The 18,418-nt window shown below is 40.3% G+C and overlaps 1 protein-coding gene across 1 annotated transcript in view; it reads right to left on the bottom strand.

Moving 5' to 3' along the window:
• POLA2 (DNA polymerase alpha 2, accessory subunit) overlaps nt 1-18,418 on the bottom strand; it is a 273,226-nt gene that overhangs the window by 215,856 nt on the left and 38,952 nt on the right. The window contains exons 3-4 of the mRNA XM_078660428.1: nt 2,157-2,248; nt 622-679 (exon numbers count right to left, since the gene is read on the bottom strand). Of these exons, the coding sequence (XP_078516554.1) occupies nt 622-679; nt 2,157-2,248 (150 nt within the window). The remainder of the gene's footprint in view (nt 1-621; nt 680-2,156; nt 2,249-18,418) is intronic.

Raw genomic sequence — 18,418 nt, 5'->3', positions numbered from 1 at the left:
AAAAAGGGGACATTTACGTTCACTGTTGCCGGTTGGTGGTCTTTGTGTTGTATAATCTACCCTTGGAGTGGCTTCAACAGAATTTGTTTTCACTGTGGCTATGCGTTGCGCTCCAAAGGGTACATTTAAGAAAACTATATTTGTTATATTCATACATGTTTGCATTAATTTTTTTTATAATAACGTTAGTTGCCATTCAAACAACAGTAATTGAAACAGTCTACACAGTTTTTCTGGAGCAGGCCTTTTTATCTGTTTCTATTCTACTGTGTTTTGTGAGTAGCCAAACCCAAACTGCTTTCTAACCAGTATTGAAACCTGAGGTAATTTGCAGTACCAAGTCTTGGTGCACAGTTTGCCCGGGACACTTTCGCAATTCACATTATGTGCTTCAATTATAAATCCGGGCAACCAACTTTTACTAGGGTTAACGGCTTACCACTTGACATTAATATTCTATTATGAATAAACTGAAGCAGAAACACACTTTACAGCACTAATGGGTGGGATACATCTTAAACAATATATAAAAAAAAAAAATCAGAGTAGACTTTCTCTTTCACATTCCCAAATTATTTAAGTGCAGTACAACGAAAGTAAACAAACAAACGCAATGCTCACCTTTGCTGGGGTTCCATAAGAATCCAGTAGATCTTCTTCAGCCACTTCTACTTCTATGCTAAAGGTGTAATTTCAGGAAAACAAGTCACAGCACCTTATGCTAAGATTTCCTAAAATATCATTTTAATTGGAGCATGCATCTACAAGGTGGGCATTTCATCTTGACACGGCTTATAGCTTACAGGTTGCATCTGTCCAGATGTCCACAAGACCACAACGTTATACAAACAGCAGCACATTTCAATTTGGTTTCTTGTGCCCTTTAAAAGAATGAACAGTGAATAGCGCTGAATATAGTCGTAGACAGCAACAGTGGGTAACTGCTGTTGTATGCAGAGAAACAAATTAAGTGACGTATATGCAACACCCGGGCTTTTCTCTGCTCTCTAGCTATCATTTAGAGTTCCACACAACTACAACATAGCTGCCAACTTGAAGAACAATCTCACAATTTGTAAGTAAATAGGAGACACTTTTGAACCCCACCAGCCCCCCACCCCCCTCCTACAAAAAAAGATAAAAAACAAACATTTGCAATGCAATAGGTCTTGCATTTGGGAGAGTTTAAGCTATTGGCGTTGTAAACGACAATGCCTTTTATTTATCTGTTTGTATAATTAACACATAAATAAAAGGCATTGTCATTTACAATGTTAATAGCTCAAACTCTTGTAAATGTGAGACCTATTTCATTTCAAATAAGTGGCGCACATGGCGCACTAAATGTTACGGGAAAGCTTGTTGTGCCTGCAGTAGGACAAACTCATTAAAGAAAATAGTGCTTACTGACTAAATAAGACATAGGGTGTAACAGAAGTAAAAGAGCCAGTCCTCATGGAAGACAAGGCGGTACTAAGGTGGGACTAATAATCCTATCAACAAATCAGAAGCCAGCATTTACGAAGGACATTGACATAAGCTAATGACAAATATGGGCGGAGAGTGGGCAGGACTAAGTCTAAACTCACACCCCTTAATGGACATCGGCAGTCAAAAGCCTCTTGAAAACGAGCTGGAAAACTACGATTTACAGTGGTTTTCAACGCGCTTTCCCTGCCACAGTGTAATATCGGCTCCTCACCAGGTTACGGGGGCCGATATCATGTGTGTCACTGTGGCACCGTGTGAGTTGGCTGGTATGGCTACAACACTATGCGGATAAAAACCTACCAAATCCAACGCAAGACGAACAACTAACACTGCAGCACCGTAACACTTAAGGATACGTTCCTATTGAGGTCAGCACATGGTAAAGTTACTCATGATCAAAGCAACAGCCATTATTGGGGCCTGGTCATTGCTTTTCTGCTCCCCAACAACAGTAACCAGAACACCACATAGAACTCAGTAATGGTAATATCTGAATTATACTAAAATTCCAAAACTCTAGTTTGCAGTAAAATGCTTAACGGACATAACACAAGGGTGCCATTTCTAAAGAAAGAAATAACATGCTGATAGCAGTGCTCCAACAAATACACAACTAACATGGAGCTTTATCAACTAAAAGCATGAGCACAGTTGGAGGAGGATACAGTTCCTGGATAGAGTGGACGTCTCGGGTCCCAGAATGCTGCTCTCGCTTCACCGCCTTCTGACGGGCTTTGGATGCTTTCTTGTTGAGCACCTGTGGAGTCCAAAATAAAAGGTCATCAGTAATCTCTCAGCAAGGTGGAACATAACTCAAATGTTCGAGCATCTCTCAGTCGCATGTATGTGGCACCAGCAAGCATACCTGCACAAGCAGACAAAAATGCTACTTTATCAAAGCCTTTTAGCCAGAGTCCTCCTTGCTGTCAGACTCCCCATGTTAGCAAGAGAGGCAATGATTAGCTGCTGCTAGTAAGAGGGGTTACCTCCCCGAGCAGCATGCTTTCATACATAAAGGGGAGTGGCCATCTTATCCAGAAGAAAAGAAACCATCCAACACGAATGGTAGAGTGGGCCTTCCTTGCAATCAGAGCAACCCATCTACCTCTAAACTGGTCTCTCTTCCCCCCTAGGTTACAGCACACAGCCTCAAATCCTTAAGTCTGAGGTTTCATGGTAATTTCTTGTTGAGGTGTGGAGCTAAACAAAAGAGACAGCAACTGTATGCGCAAAGTTAGAAAAAACATATCATATATAGTGGGCATTGCCTTACAACCTTGTGGAACAGGACCTCAAAACTATACCTTACTAAAAATGTCCCTACGGATAAATCGTCATATTTCCATCTAGAAACAACACTTCAATTGATTGTCAGAAATGTTATACATTGGCTATTTTAAGAATAAATCATATTCCTTAAGTGCATCATAAATATCCCCCTCTTTACTAGAATATGGCAAATCCACTACAACTCTACATGGAATATATCAAAACAATGTATTCAAGCCAATTCATTTTTAAGTTACTGGACAAAAATTATTTTTGTATTGATCCTCTCGTTATCACAGAAATCAGTACAAACAATAAAAGTACTATAGTCTCATGGTTCAAAGAAATCCATTTGTCCTTCCAAAATAATGTTTATTTTGTGGGTAGGTGGCACATATCCTCTGGTGCCTTGCCTTACAACCCTATGGTAGTGGTGAATCCAGGTCACATTATATTTTTATCCTGGTGAAAGTTCAACAAAGACGCCATGAAATCTTTCTAGTGTGTATGGCTTTAAGCATTCCTCATAAAATATAGTTGACACATTTCAGTCGGTGCGTATTCCAAGGCCTCGTCATGAACCTAATACTGGATTTCAAAATTTACAATTACATTTTTCGGTGCCCAGCAGTGACTTTCTTAAATATATACAGGTGCACACCGTTCTTAATCAACTCTTCCCAAGAATTGTACTGGAAAGTGCTCCCTTCTTTGAGCTTATAGGGAATTGGTCTACTAGGATAGGTACTATTTATGAGCTATTGATTCAGATTCAACTAGATGATCGGGAACATGTCGAGAGAGATTGGGCAATTAAACTAGGTAATCCGAACGTGGATATCGACATGTCTCTGTCGTTATCATCTAGATTAATTTTAGCGTGTAATTTAAAGGCCCAACTTTATAAAACCATATATAATTTATATTATACACCAGCAAAATTATATACATGGGGCAAAAGATTAAATAATGAATGTCCAAGATGCGGTTTGGGCCCTGCAAACTTAATACATATGTTTGCAGAATGTTCTAAATTGGACCTATTGAAAAAAATGATCTCTGATTATTGGGAATAAATCTTCGGTCATAAAGTGAAAGCATCATCAACACTTTACTTAGTAGGCCATGATGATACCCTTGGGCATTGTAAGGAGGAGGAAACATCTCTATTCTTGGGTATGGCGGTGTTTCGGATTATACTGGTGGCCCGATGGAAAGAAGCTGACCCTCCCACTTTCCAAATGTGGCTAACCCGTTTTCTAGGAATTTACAATCAAGAAATAGCTATTTATGAAGCTAGAGGTAAAACATTCAGAATACGTGGAGGCCAAATTTGGTCTCCAAATACTGCCTGGTTTCATGATATAAGGAATGGTTAGTGAAGATAATGTTCTTCTTTTTTCTTTTTCTTCTTATAAATTTTAGCCACATGTGTGAAAAACTTTAATGTCAACTGTAATATTACTATGAACTGCGTATGTTCTTGTTTTTATCTTTCTACAAATAATAATTATTGTAATCTGATGTCTTCGTTTTATAAGTTTTTCTGCATTTCTTGACTATGAACTATGTTTTTTGTACTACCTGAATTTTGCTCTAATAAAAATAAATTAAAAAAGGACTTGCTACAAGGACTCATTCATACATACACTTAATCTTCTATATCTATATCATATATATATATATATATATATATATATATATATATATATATATATATATATATATGTATATATATATATATAGTTGTCTGTGGAAAATTAACTTATGTTGTAGACCGATAAATCACAACAATTTGTTATTATTGTTGTCATAGCTAATCACATAATCCTGAAGCATCCTCCAAATTATAAAGTCATCTTTGTTTAAAATATCACGTGTGTGTGTGTGTGTGTGTGTCTGTGTCTGTGACTGTGTCTCTCTTGTAAAGCGCACAGCTGCCCGTAAGCGTCCCGGCGCTGAAGACCGCTGGGGAACCCCGTCCTGGCTTTACCTGCGAGATGGTCCCTTCTGGGTATCTCCAAGGTGAAACTAGGCATCCCCGGCGTCTGTGGGGGGCCGTTGTAGAGATGAGGCAAGCTTAATGCCCAGAGTTGCCGAGTGTGATCCCTGGTTAGAGTAGGCACCGAGGCGAGAATTGTCGAGTCCACGACCCTGCCGCGTCGGGAATTGAACCCTGGTCCCGGCCCGTTCTCTGCTTCCGGGTCTGCCACCTCTAGCCAGTGAGCCACACCACTCTACTGAGCCTGGAACAAGCTATATTAAATTTACAGTTAATTGCATTGTATTGTGCTGTAGTTGCATTTATATAGCGCTTACTACCACTGATGAGGCGTCAAATCGCTTTTTTGGCAAGTAGCACGCTACTCCGGAACCCATAAAGGATTAATGGTGAATTAGTATAGTGAAATATGAAAATAATTTGAGCGTTGGATATCTTAGTCTGTTATTTGTACTGAGAAGGATAGTGGAGGGATAGAAGAGGGGAATAGGTTAGCATTTGCATAGCATTTGCTACCACTGATGAGGTGTTGAAGCACTTTTAGGCATGTAGCACACTGCTCTGGAACTTAATCAACACCAATGAAACACCAATGAAAAAAACCCAATGATGGCTAATATTTAACTTACCAAAGTGGGGGGGGGGGGGAGGTGGGGGATGGACACATGAAATCATACATCCGTATCTATGGAGATCCAAAAAATATTGTAGACCTATATGTGGTGAAGGCAGAAAAAGGAGTGTATAAAACATGTCCGCTTTCATCTTTATATACAGTGGGAGGCTCAAAGAATTCATCAAGGGTACATCTAACCTTGGCTTGTGCAGTTATCTAGCCAAGCAAAGTAATGTGCTGTGGTACATATCACTCACATAAAGCCCTAGGCAGTTGTTGTGAACCGCAATCAAGAAGGCAGTAGGACACATTCTGCAAAAGACACACAATTGATGGACAGAATGCAGAGCAAATCAAAACATTCACCCCCAGTCAAGAGATCTGGGTTAAATCCATCATTCTTTTGCTCACAATGCTACCCCAGTTTAGACCTGGCCATATGCAAATCAGTCTTGACCTGTGCCTCATGGGAACAGTCCAGCCCGAACTGCCAAATTAATCGTTAACAGATTATTTGAATTTAGCAGCAAAACTGAATTTATAAAGCATATCCTATATTAGCCAGAGAGAATGCAATAGCAGCAGTACATGTGCAAAAAGACGCAATCCAGTATCTTACTTTATCTGAAACTTTAAGGTAGCAGCATAAAGGAAGAGGGAAGAAGAACACAGCAACTCCATTTTGTGCAAACACGATTAAAATATACACATGAACTCCTTAAAATAATTAAAATGTTTAAAACACACTGCTTCATTTTTAGGACAAAATAATAAGTCGCGTGCAGAAGTTAAATTTTTGACACCATTTTGTAAGAACATTGGCCGAAGCCAACGACGCCGGCACGAAGTCAATGCAGGACATGCAAACAAGGCGTGATCCAGGGTCTGAACACTCAAATTACAAAGATTACAGATTTTTCCATTATTCAGATTTGGGGACCAGTGTGCGGTTAAATCGTTTAAAGGTAGAAGATTCATGCGACAAAGTGCGAGAAGCTTTCGGGTTCCATGCTGTAAATTCCAGTATACATATTTTTGAGAAGTTTTTGGTATGTTTGACCTTAAAATTAACTCGTCTCTTTGGAATTACAGAATTCAATGTCCCTATTAAAACTAATCTTACCACTAGTGGTTTTTAAAAGAGATTTAAATTCTGAAGGAAAAAGAGTATTCACTAAATCTTCTTGTACCGAGATGGGTTTTTTTGCAAATAAAAAATCATAATAAAAAGAATAGCTATTTGCCCGAACACCGAAAACGTCTTGACACATGATCCCTCCTAATGAATCTTGCTTGCTATTTTTCAACTGGTATCCCCAACGCAGAACCCTAGCTAAACCTTGGACGTAGGAGCTTATTAAGCCAAATTTCAGCCTAATAGCGGTCGTTGGTACTAAAGTATTAAAATTACATAATTTGCGTAATATCTGACCTTCGATTCTGTCCCAAAAATTCCAATCTTTGACAGGGATGGATTCAATGGCATAAAGCAGCGTTGATGGAATTTTTACTTTAAAAACCATTAATGCATGTTAAAAATGCCTTCTACCCATAGCATTATAAAAGATACGCAAGCCGTTGGCGTGCGATACGGCTTTAGATGCGCTGTGTTCAGTATGGAATTTGTTCTTTGTGCTCCCTGCCATTAGTTTCCCTAAATAAGGGATATGAGTCTACAACCTCCAATTTTTCTGGACCTATGAGCCTATTAAAATTACATGATTTTCTATTTTTCTTACATTTCATAACCAAAATTTTGCTTTTTGAAACATTTATTTTTAGGAAGTGGTCGACTGTATAGTTCTGCAAGGAAATCAACTTTCTGTTCAACCCAATAGGGGTTAGGTCCATTAGTACGATATCATCTGCATAAAGGAGGCATGCAAATGACCGGATACCTAACTTTGGGGCGTCTCCCTCAGCACAATTAAAAATATCAGGTAAATCAGCTATATATAGAGAAAACAGCAATAGCGCTAACAAACAACCTTGTTTCAAGCCTTTTTCAGTAGGAATAGCTTCAGATAGACCTTAATTTCCACCCATAAGAATCTTGCACCAAGTTTGCGAATGTAGTGCAATAATTAGGGATAACAGAGGATGGGGCACACCCATTTTTTGCAATTTTCTCCATAGTAAAGGGCGATCTATCTTATCAAATGCCGTTGAGAAATCTATAAACGCCATATATACATTTGAATTGCGGATAATTGTATATTTCTCCTCTATTAATTTTAGCATGAAGATGTTGTCTAAGGTGGAATGATTTTTCCTGAAACTTGCTTGCACTAGAGGGAGAACCTTCTTCTCCTCCACCCATTTGGTAAGATGATCAAGGATGCTATGGGCGAAGATCTTTCCCGCAGCATCCAATAGGGCTATTTGCCGGTAGTTACCAGGGTGTGTTCTAGAACCCTTTTTATATATATTTAGCCACTATAAAGCGATGAGTGAGCCCATACTTTCAACAAACCACATCAGCAGCTTGAAGAACTCAAAAGTAGGATCCCTGCACTTTGACTGGATTGGGGTCTTGCATGGGGTTTCTCTCATGGTTACGTCTACTTTTGTTGCTCATTGGTATTGGTCCTTTGGAGAATCGTTTCTCGGCCACTTTTAGGCTATCGAGGTGCACTACAGAAGGGGCTGGTACACAAGGGTATTGCCCCAATGGGTTCTCCTGACAGCTGGGCTTAATTGGTTTTCCAGGGCGGGCATCAGCATTTCTTGACTCAGGGTCCAGCCCTGGGTGCTTTTGCTTGAGTTTTCAGACTCGTGTCGCTGCTGGTTTAGGGTCTTCCTGTGATTGTCTCATTCAGTTTTGTGTCCTTGTTACGGGTTATTCAGGTTCGGTTGGGTTGCTCCTCTTGGGTCTGCCTTCAAACTTGCTGGGAAGGTTCAGTCTTGCCCTGTGGATTCTGCAGACGATGGGGATTTCCTCATTTCCTTCTTCTTCTTGCCTGTGGTCGAGGTACCTACTTGGATGCATCCTCGTATTTTCAGGACTGGAATGGGAAAATGGGCAAGGAAGTAATTCATCAATTGCGTACAAGCACCCTTCATTACAGTGAGTCCTAGTTTTCCTCTTCCCATTCCTGGTTTTCCTCTCTTCCGTTTGTTTTTGGGTTCGCTCACAGGCTTGGAAGTTTTTCCTTGGCAATGTGGAAAGAGTTTTCCTCTCTCTGCTCCCTTCTTATGACAACAGAACCATGCCTATGTGTCAAGGATATGCCCTGTCATTGTTAAGATAATGACAGTTAAGCCCTGTCTGTGGAACGATGCAAACCTGATTTTGTAAGGAATGAGATGAGGAAGACGGTGGAGAGGGTAATGGAAAGAAAATTAGAAAATGGAGCGTGACTTTTTCACTTTATTAATCCTGACACAACTGAAACAGTGAAGTCTTCAGCAAATTGCCCTGTTTTATAGAGCATTAATCTCCCTTTCCAACTAAGGGTTACAGGACTTGGTGTTCTGTTTTCAGAAAAGTAAGCAACATCATATCACTCAGCAAAAATGATTCATAAAACAAATTAGTAAAGTGTTTTGTCGAACTTTCTTTCCGGAATTTCATTCCTCCGAGTCATCATGGCAGTTACTTCGGCTCTCAAGAACGTATCTGAAGCCTGTATAATAAGGAGCACAAGTTGTCTGCAGCAGGGAACAAGCATTTGCAATGCAATAGGTTTCGCATTTGCAAAGTTTAAAGTTATTGGTATTGTAAATGGCAATGTCTTTAATGTATTTGTTTTTAAAAACCAACAAATAAATATAAGGTTTGTTATTTATAATGTCAGTAGGTGAAGGTGAACACAAAACGCTGCTAAAGGAGGAGCTCTTGCGGAATGCTCTGGTTTTTAAAGGGCAGTGTATTTGTTAGCTGCTTAAATAATTTTATATATTTTGTAACTTAATACAACAAAGTTTTCACCCAAAAAAATGTTTACGTGCATAATACACACCAAAATATATGCTGTTTAATTAAAGCAGGGCGGGAGGAGGTGGAAATTGTGCTATAAGGTAGTAGCAAAGTTCATGATGTTAAATAGAAACATCCTGTCACTCCTATCACCGCACACAGAGATGTTACCAGACTTGTCGCCTATTTCTTTGTAGCCTGGCTTCCTTTGTTCTTATTTTAAGATGTAAACGGATGCTGCTTTAATGTATGCAACAACAAAATATAGGCGGTTTAATTAAAGCGCCATGAGAGGAGGCCCGGATTGTGTGTCTCGTGTTAGGAGATTCTCCCATAGTGAAAATTAACAAGCACTTCACACACATGGTATGTACATAAACTGACTTAAGGGTGCCAGGCCCCCCTGTGCAGTCCATGACCCTTTCAGATTAACCAAATAACTCTTTTACCCACTACAAAAAACCTCACTGACTCACAAATTGAATAAGGTCACATGTTATACCACTAAAGGTCCCACCAGGTGGCAGATAAATAGTTTTTTTCCAGCCTAATCATGTCCATGCTGAAAACGAATCACGTTTATTTTCCCTAGCTGTTTTTGTACATATGCTAACAAAAATAGTGAAAAAGTTATTGTTCTGTGTTTCGCCATGGTGCAAAGATCGTTTTCCTTCTTCGTCTTACACAAGCATAAAAAATGTTGGAAATAGAGTCGCTCCTTTATTGCATCTGTGCACAATTTCATATGAGCTGTGGTGTGTGAACCCTGTATGTGCCCACCCTCGGCAGAGGTCTTTTAAGAAAGCGGGCAGGCGACACAGTGGCAGGCCTACTGGTCTTTCAAAGGTAAATGTAAATGTAAATGTGCTGGATTTGTAAAGCGCACGGCTGCCCGTAAGCGTCCCGGCTGTAAAGACTGGATATACGCAGATGTAGTTATAAAGTAGGTTTATTGGTATAATCAACCCCTTCAGGCATCAAGGTCCTGCTCCTTCATCAATCCTCTTTCCTCTCTGCCACCTGGATTCCACATTCCAGAATCCAGTAAGCAAGGTGGAACCTTCGCATATAAAGGAACACACACATAGCATTAGATATACAAGATATAACATATCTCCTTTCCTAAATTACAAAAAATTTAATTAGACAATTAATAAAAACTAAAATACTACTGAGTGAACTAGCACGTGTTACAACTACAAGAGTGTTTGTACACCTATTATTCTTTATACATTTTTATGTACACCTATAATCCTTCATCCAGACTGGTTTAGATTTAGAACGGACACATCTCCCTCTCACACTCCGTTCCGCATCAAAAGGTTTTGTTGAAATAGATGCTGAGCCAATTTTTCCTTGTCCACTAATGAGTTTACATTCTAAATCATTACATTTTGTTACACTCCTCATATTCCATTTCTTCCCATCATCAAGTTTGACTATGTTTCCTACAACGTAAACAATCTGTTTAGGATCAGACCACTTGGAAGACCCAGGTCTCCTGTTCTCCATACACCGAGTGCGTACCCAATCACCACTTTTTAAAGGTTTCATTATTGTCTTCACTCTCACATTGTGCTTCTGAACATATTTTTCTTGATAACTTTGTACCTTATCAGATATCTTTGTGTTATTCCTGATAATTTTGTCATCATTCTTACTCATCCAATTGGGTTTAACCTTGGAACCCGCCTCTCGTCCTTTCAAAAGATTGAAAGGAGATGTTCCTGTGGCTGAGTGCGGAGTGTTTCTATAAGACCATAACATGTTCTTTACAGCTTCCTTGCAATTCTCACTATTGTTGTTAGCTAGTTGTATACATCCCTTCAAAACGCGGTTAAACCTCTCTACTAAACCATTCTCCCTTGGGTTGTAAACTGAGGTAGTGTTGTGTTTAACACCAATTTTTTTGAGATAATCTGCAAATTCACCCGCCATGAATTGTGGACCGTTATCAGATAGAATAGTACTAGGATACCCTTCTCTTCGAAAAATTTCCTCACAAAAATTAATTATGTTAGAAGCCTTGATGTCTTTTACAAAGGCTACTTCAGGCCATTTTGAATGAAAATCTACTAAGACTATGGCATATTTGTCTTCAATGCCCTTTACATGAAATGGACCACATATATCCATAGCAACTTTGTCCCATGGTTTGTCGGGAAAAGATGTCGCCGAAATTGTAGTTTCTTGCGACTTGTGAGACTTATCACTACACATACACGCCACACAATTTCTAACACATCTCTCGATGTCCTTGTCCATGCCTATCCACCAAAAATCATTCCTAGCCCTTCTCTTCATGCTAGTCATTCCACTGTGCCCCTCATGTAATAAGTTTAACATTTTCTCTTTAAGGGAAATAGGCACTACCAATCTGTGACCTCTCCTTAAGATCCCACCAACAATGGATAATTCTCCCCATATCATCTTATAATCAGCTAAATCAGTTTTTATTAAGGTGGATGGATCTACACCTTCTTGCAATTCTTTGATTATGTGTTGTAAAACATCATCCTCAGCAACAGCTTCTATCCACTCTTGTTCTTTTACTGCATTGTTACATGCATCCTCAATGTTTGCTATTAGCCATTCATCCTTGTCATTGTCTATACTTTCCATATTACAATTCAATGGTAGACGTGAAAGACAGTCAGCATTGATGTTCTTGTGACCTGGCACATACTTTATTTTGAAATTATATTCCTGTAACCTGTAAGACCATTTTGCTATCCTTGGTGTGGCTTTTGAAGCTCCTTTGGTAGTGAATATATCAATTAAAGGTCTATGATCAGTCCATAATTCAAATGCAGTGCCCCAAATAAACGTCTTAAAGTGATCCACACCCCACCAACATGCTAACGCCTCTTTTTCAATAACAGAATAAGATGGTTCAGCACCTTTAAGGGTGCGAGAAGCAAAAGCGATAATTCTTTCCACATTGTCATTATCTCTCTGCATGAGAACAGCACCTAGACCGTATGCACTAGAATCAACCACAATGATTGAAGTATGACAAGGATCAAATGGTTTCAAAGCTACCGCTTTGGTGATGTCTTTTTTAATATTGTCAAAGGCTAATTGGCATAACGTAGACCAAATGAATGATACACCTTTTTTCATTAATAATCTTAATTCATGCACCTTGTCAGCAAAATTGGGAACAAATTTAGAATAATATTCCGCAAGTCCTAAAAAGGACCGCAGCTGATCTTTGTTTATTGGGTGCGGAGCATTTTCTATGGCTTCCAATAACTTCAATTTTGGTTTAACACCCTCATTTGATATTGTATGACCTAAATAGTCTATTTGTCTTACTCCAAATTTACATTTTTCACCACAGACTGTTAACCCAGCATTTTGCAATTTACTAAGAACGCTGCGCAAATTTTGATCATGGGAATGTGAATCATTACCCCAAATTAAAACATCATCCTGAAAAATTCTTACATGTTTCTCATCTTTTAAAATGTTACTCATGACTCTTTGGAACACCGAAGATGCGGAAGCTAAACCAAATGGCATCCTTAAGTATTGAAAAACACCTTCGGGAGTTATAAAAGATGTTAAATGTTTTGAATTTTCATGCAATTTGATTTGATGGTACGCGTTGGACAAATCAATAGAGGAAAAATACATGGCATCTTTTATACTTGATATCATTTCATTTATGTGCGGTAATGGATACCGGTCGACCCATATGTTATTGTTTAAATCTCTCAGGTCCACACACATCCTGATTTTTCCATTGGATTTTCGAGCTAAAACTATTGGACTAAGCCAATCAGATGCTTCTATTGGTTCAATTACCTTGGCATCACATAGTCTTTTTAGTTCCTCTTTTAATGGTTCTCGTAAAGCAAACGGCACATTTCTTACTTTATGCACAACCGGATTGTTGTCCGCTTTAAGTATAATTTTGTGTTCAAATTTAACTAAACATCCAAGTGTTTTGCTAAACAGATTTGGAAATATAGATTCCCATTTTGAAGAGTGCCCATCTTCAGTCAATAGCACTTGATCTATAAAATTTTCAGATAACACTTGATCTGGATGATTTGGATCTAATATTAAACCCATCTTCTTTGCATCTTTCCATCCTAATAAAGCACGTCCTCGCTCTACTACATATACTGGACTAAAACAAGATCTTCCTTTGAAGGATAATTGTGCATCATAATATCCTATCATAGGTAACTTGACTCCACAATATCCTTTTGGAGATGCCACTGAGTAAATTAACGTTGGCTTACTCCCATTTTCCCACATGTATTTATCTATGATGGTATACGGTGAACATGAATCTGCCCATAATGCCATGTCATCATTATTTATTTTTACTATGCATTTAGGAGGTTGATAGTCATCAGATATTTCACACACAGAGTCATCCTGTACAAGCATTACCTCTATTTCACTATTAACGTTGTCATCATCTTCACTCTCATCTTGTGGCTCAATAAAATTAATAGAACGTTTCCAATTACTATTATCACCTGTGCGGCACCATTTGGCAAAATGACCTATTTTCTTACACTTACTACAAATTACCTTCACAGCAGGGCATTTGTTGAAGTCAGCAGTATGTTTTTGACTACCACATCTGAAACAAATGCGTCTGCTAGAATTGCTTCTATACCTTGAAAAATTTCCTTTCGTATCTTTGTTATCAGCTCTAAATTCATTTCTTGTTTTACTGTTGTTTATTACACTCACACTGTTAGAACCATCAGTTTCTTTTTGTTGTGAAACATTTAATTCTTTGACATAATGAGATGTGTTTTCCATTTTCCTAGCTACATCTAATGTTTTCTGTAATGAAGGATTTCTAAGCTCAAGTAACCGTTCCTGAATTTTTACATTTTTAATTCTATTAATAAATTGATCTCGAATTATTTCTTCATGTAAATCTTTGAATTTGCAGGTTACAGCTAAAGATCTTAAACACGCTACATATTGTTGTACATTTTCTCCCTGAGATTGTGTTCTAGAGAAAAACTTATGTCTTTCAACTACTATGCTGGTTTTTTTTCCATAGTTTTCTTCCAAAGCCTTAAAAGCATCAGAATAAACATCAATAGACGTATCGTTAGAACTCGTTTCACTGGTTTCACTACTTTCATCCACAGTATCAACTACAGAAGATACCACACGATTATTCACTGGTAACGTCTTAAGGACCTTTCTTCCTTCCACACCTAAATTGTGTTTGAGCAAAGCTAATTTTCTAGATGGCAAAAACACATCTCCCCCAATCGCTTCTAAATAAGTTTCGAATGATTCAGACCAATCTTCCCAATTCATGGAAGGTGAACCGGGGTTTTGAAGAAATTTGGGAGGAGGGGTGACGGAGGAATTAACATCCATTGTATATATAGGTTATTGTTATTGTTTAACTGGTGTGAATTGTCAATTTGTAATTGGTAAACGACAGAATTTGATAAATGACACCCAATAAGAATGTATGCTTTCCTTCTCTTTTTTTTTTTATTTTTTTTTTAGAATCTCTGTTAAAGAAAGCAATAGCTGTGGTAATGCAATGTTCACTTTTTAAATTGTGTAAAACAGCTTTTTATGTAGAAATACCGCTAGTTTAAGACGCGATCACTTTTGGACATTGTCTTCGTTTTTCCTTCCGTGCGTTTCCGTGTGTTTTGTTTATATCGTTGTCAAGGTGACTTAAAATGGCCGCCGTGCGTCTGTTGCGTCGATACACGTCGTCACGTTTCCTTGAAGGACGTCTGTTATGCGTGTAAGCGTAGAGATAAAGACATGTGGAACGCTGTGATGAGACGCTCGGCTCTTTCGAAAAACAACACGCGCTGTCAAAAGGCTCGCAGCTCCTTTGAAAAACAACACTCGTCCAACTGTAAGTGTGTATTTCAGATGTTCCAAGTTTTTTTTCATTCAAATAACACAATGTGTTCCTTGTTTACACAAATGGAGTGTTACGTCTCTCTTCTCAGGCAGACAGTTCATGCGCTCTTCAACATGCAATTTGAAATCAGCTAGCGACAGCGTTAAATAATTCAGGATCAAAGCGTATACGCGCTGGTCATTCATACAAATGCTGCATGAGGGGTATTCAAGGAGAGTGGAGGTAGATTGTTCAGTCAATTAAATTGTTAATCAAGTTGAGGTACCTTGTAGTTGGAGATTCAGCCTAGGGGTTGAAAAATTTTCAGTTGAAGTTGGAGGTTCCTTCTTTTTCCTTCCTGAATTCATTCAAGTTCATCAAAATTCAATATTGGTTCTTTGATATCGCATCCCATCCTCGTGGCCACTGTAAAGACTGGATATACGCAGATGTAGTTATAAAGTAGGTTTATTGGTATAATCAACCCCTTCAGGCATCAAGGTCCTGCTCCTTCATCAATCCTCTTTCCTCTCTGCCACCTGGATTCCACATTCCAGAATCCAGTAAGCAAGGTGGAACCTTCGCATATAAAGGAACACACACATAGCATTAGATATACAAGATATAACACCGGCGCTTGCTTAGGGAACCCGTCCTGGTATTCCCCTGTGAGAAACCCCGGCAGGGTGTCCACAAGGTGAAAGCCAGGCATCCCGCCGCGAGGGGCCGTAGTGGAGATTAAGCAAGCTATTGCCCAGAGTCGCAGAGTGTGACCCCGTGAGTTGAGTAGGCACCAGAGCGAGAATTGTTGAGTCCGTGGAATTTTTTAGCCCGAGACCCGCCGAGGCGGGGAATCGAACCCTGGTCCACGGTCGATCTCAGCTTCCGGGTCTGCCGCCTCTAACCACTGAGCCACGCTTCTCCACCCTAAGGTAGCAGTCTATTCGCATACCTCTTCGTTCTGATGTGTGTCTGACACGGATCCAGCCCACTGGCATTTAAAAACAAGCATTAGAAATGCAATCGGGCTCGGATTTATTTGAGTTTGAGCTAATGGCATTATAAATGCCAATGTATTGTTGCTATGTGTTGTGGAGTGTGTTCATGTGGTGTGTACTGCCAGTGATCTCACCACTCTACTCACTACTCTACTCACTACTCTACTCACTACTCACTACTCTGCACTCACTACTCACTACTCTGCACTCACTACTCACTACTCTGCACTCACTACTCACTACACTACTCACTACTCCAATCACTACTCTACTCACTACTCTACTCACTACTCTACTCACTACTCTACTCACTACGGCTGTGCACACCAAAAGGTGGACTCCCCACCAGGCACTCGTGCTCACTTATTGCACACTCGCCCCTTTCACGGAACACGCGCGGATTGTACCGAGTGGGCGCCATGAGGGAGCCTGGCTACTTTCTGTTCTTAGTCCTTTTGGGTAAGTCTGCCTTTAATGAACATTTTATTGGTCGTGTTGTGAAACCAGCTGGAAAAGTTCATTTTGTCGTCCTTTTTTACTGGGAATAAATCAATGTTTGTTGTGCAGGCTTGTAGGTGATCTAAGGTGTAATTGTGAGCTCCGGCGTCCCTCCTGGGTGCGTATTTGCGCACTGACTGACAGTCTGGAGGCCACTGAGGAGACCGTCTCTTTAAAAAGACCCTTCCTTCCCTCCGCCACGCATCCTCTCCCGGCGCATCCCGCTGTCCCGCTGTGTGCTCTTCCGCCGTTCCTGCCACCTGCTGATCTGTCTATACATACTTACATGAGGATCTGTGAGGCAGGGCACACTGCTTCCCCTCACCCCAAAATGTACCCCAGGAAGCTTGTAAGTGCCCTCTTGCATCTGTGTGTGGTCTGTACCTCAGCGATGCGTCTGTCTAGGCGCTATATTGACAGGATTTTCTTCAAAATTGTTCTTTTTACGCACGTACTGTCTGGTGTGGTCAGACATCGGCTGGGATGCCAGTCTGTGATTTCAGAGACCGTTGTATTTTAGCTGAAAAGTGGTGGCCTTCGGTGCAAGCCCATATTGCCTCATATTTTAATTCGCCCACTTGAACAAACCGTGTGATCCTGTGCAAACTATTCTCGCTTTCTTTGTACTTGACCTTGCAGACTTCGGAGAGCTCAGTGCTCCAGACATCTACGCTGAATAATTAACTCGGCTGTGTCAACTTGCGTAAAGCGCTCCGAAGTAGTTGAAAGGGGGTGGCTGGCGCATTATTGAAGGTACACGCACTCATTCTCAAATGCAGAAGGCGTGTTAATGTGTCACGCACTGTGCTGTGGAGCAGCTCAACTGTCAGCACACATTTACACAATCACAATGTTGTTGGTTTGCAAACGGCGCTTGTGTCTTCTGTCCTCTGTCGGGTCCTGTTTGCAGAAGAGACGAGGCTTCGTTGCTTTAGCGCTGGGTGTTGATGGGAAGGACCTTGGCTAATTGATCGTGTTTTAATTAGCGGCTGCAGCGTGGAAGCACTGCCAGTAGCAGCATTACCCTTTCGCAGCCCACTAGCCGTACTTTCATCAACCACTGGAAGATGAAAGGCTGCGCTGGACGCAGCGCCAGGTAGATCGCACGCAGAACGCAGCAGCAGGTGCAGCAGCCCGCTGAGCTACAGTGGCTGCGGATCAAAGCGCGGATAGTTCGTGTGACACTTTCACGCACAATGCCCTCGAACACTGCAAGGGGATGTTTGTTTACAGTGGAGATGTCCTCTCCTGGCACCCGGCTCAGGGCACGGTAAACACATGGGGGTGATGTTACCAGACACTAAAGGTGCCGCCGCCTCTTTGAAAGCAGAACCGCTTTAATAAAGATTATATAAATATGAAGCTAAAGCAGCTTCCTCTGCCGCAAGCCTCACAAGGAGGTCAGATTTCGTTTCTCACGACAGAAACAAAAGTCGTGCGTGGACTGTGCTCCCGTGGGCGCTGCTCGTGCCAAGACTGACGTTGTAATGGCCCGTTCTTTCATTTTATTAATTTTGACCCCCTTTAGTGCCTGCGCAAGCCAGACTGCTTCTAAGTCCTTATATGCAAAATGAATCTTAAAAAATAATGCGAGCTGGCTTGCTCAGGGATGCTTTTTTTTGCCGACCTCAGTATGATGAAGAGCTGAGTTGCACCTACTGATTCACATATCAGGAGGCAGAGAGCACAAACGGCTATTTCCTTTTGTCACCTCTTCAGTGGACTCTGACGGAGAGCTGAAACGTGGAGCCCAGAGGCGTATCTTCTA

This window comes from Lissotriton helveticus, chromosome 9 (assembly GCF_964261635.1).
Source record: "Lissotriton helveticus chromosome 9, aLisHel1.1, whole genome shotgun sequence".
Taxonomy (NCBI): domain Eukaryota; kingdom Metazoa; phylum Chordata; class Amphibia; order Caudata; family Salamandridae; genus Lissotriton; species Lissotriton helveticus.
The sequence above is the reverse complement of the archived record's forward strand: the minus strand, read 5'-3'. Positions and strand labels throughout refer to the sequence as shown.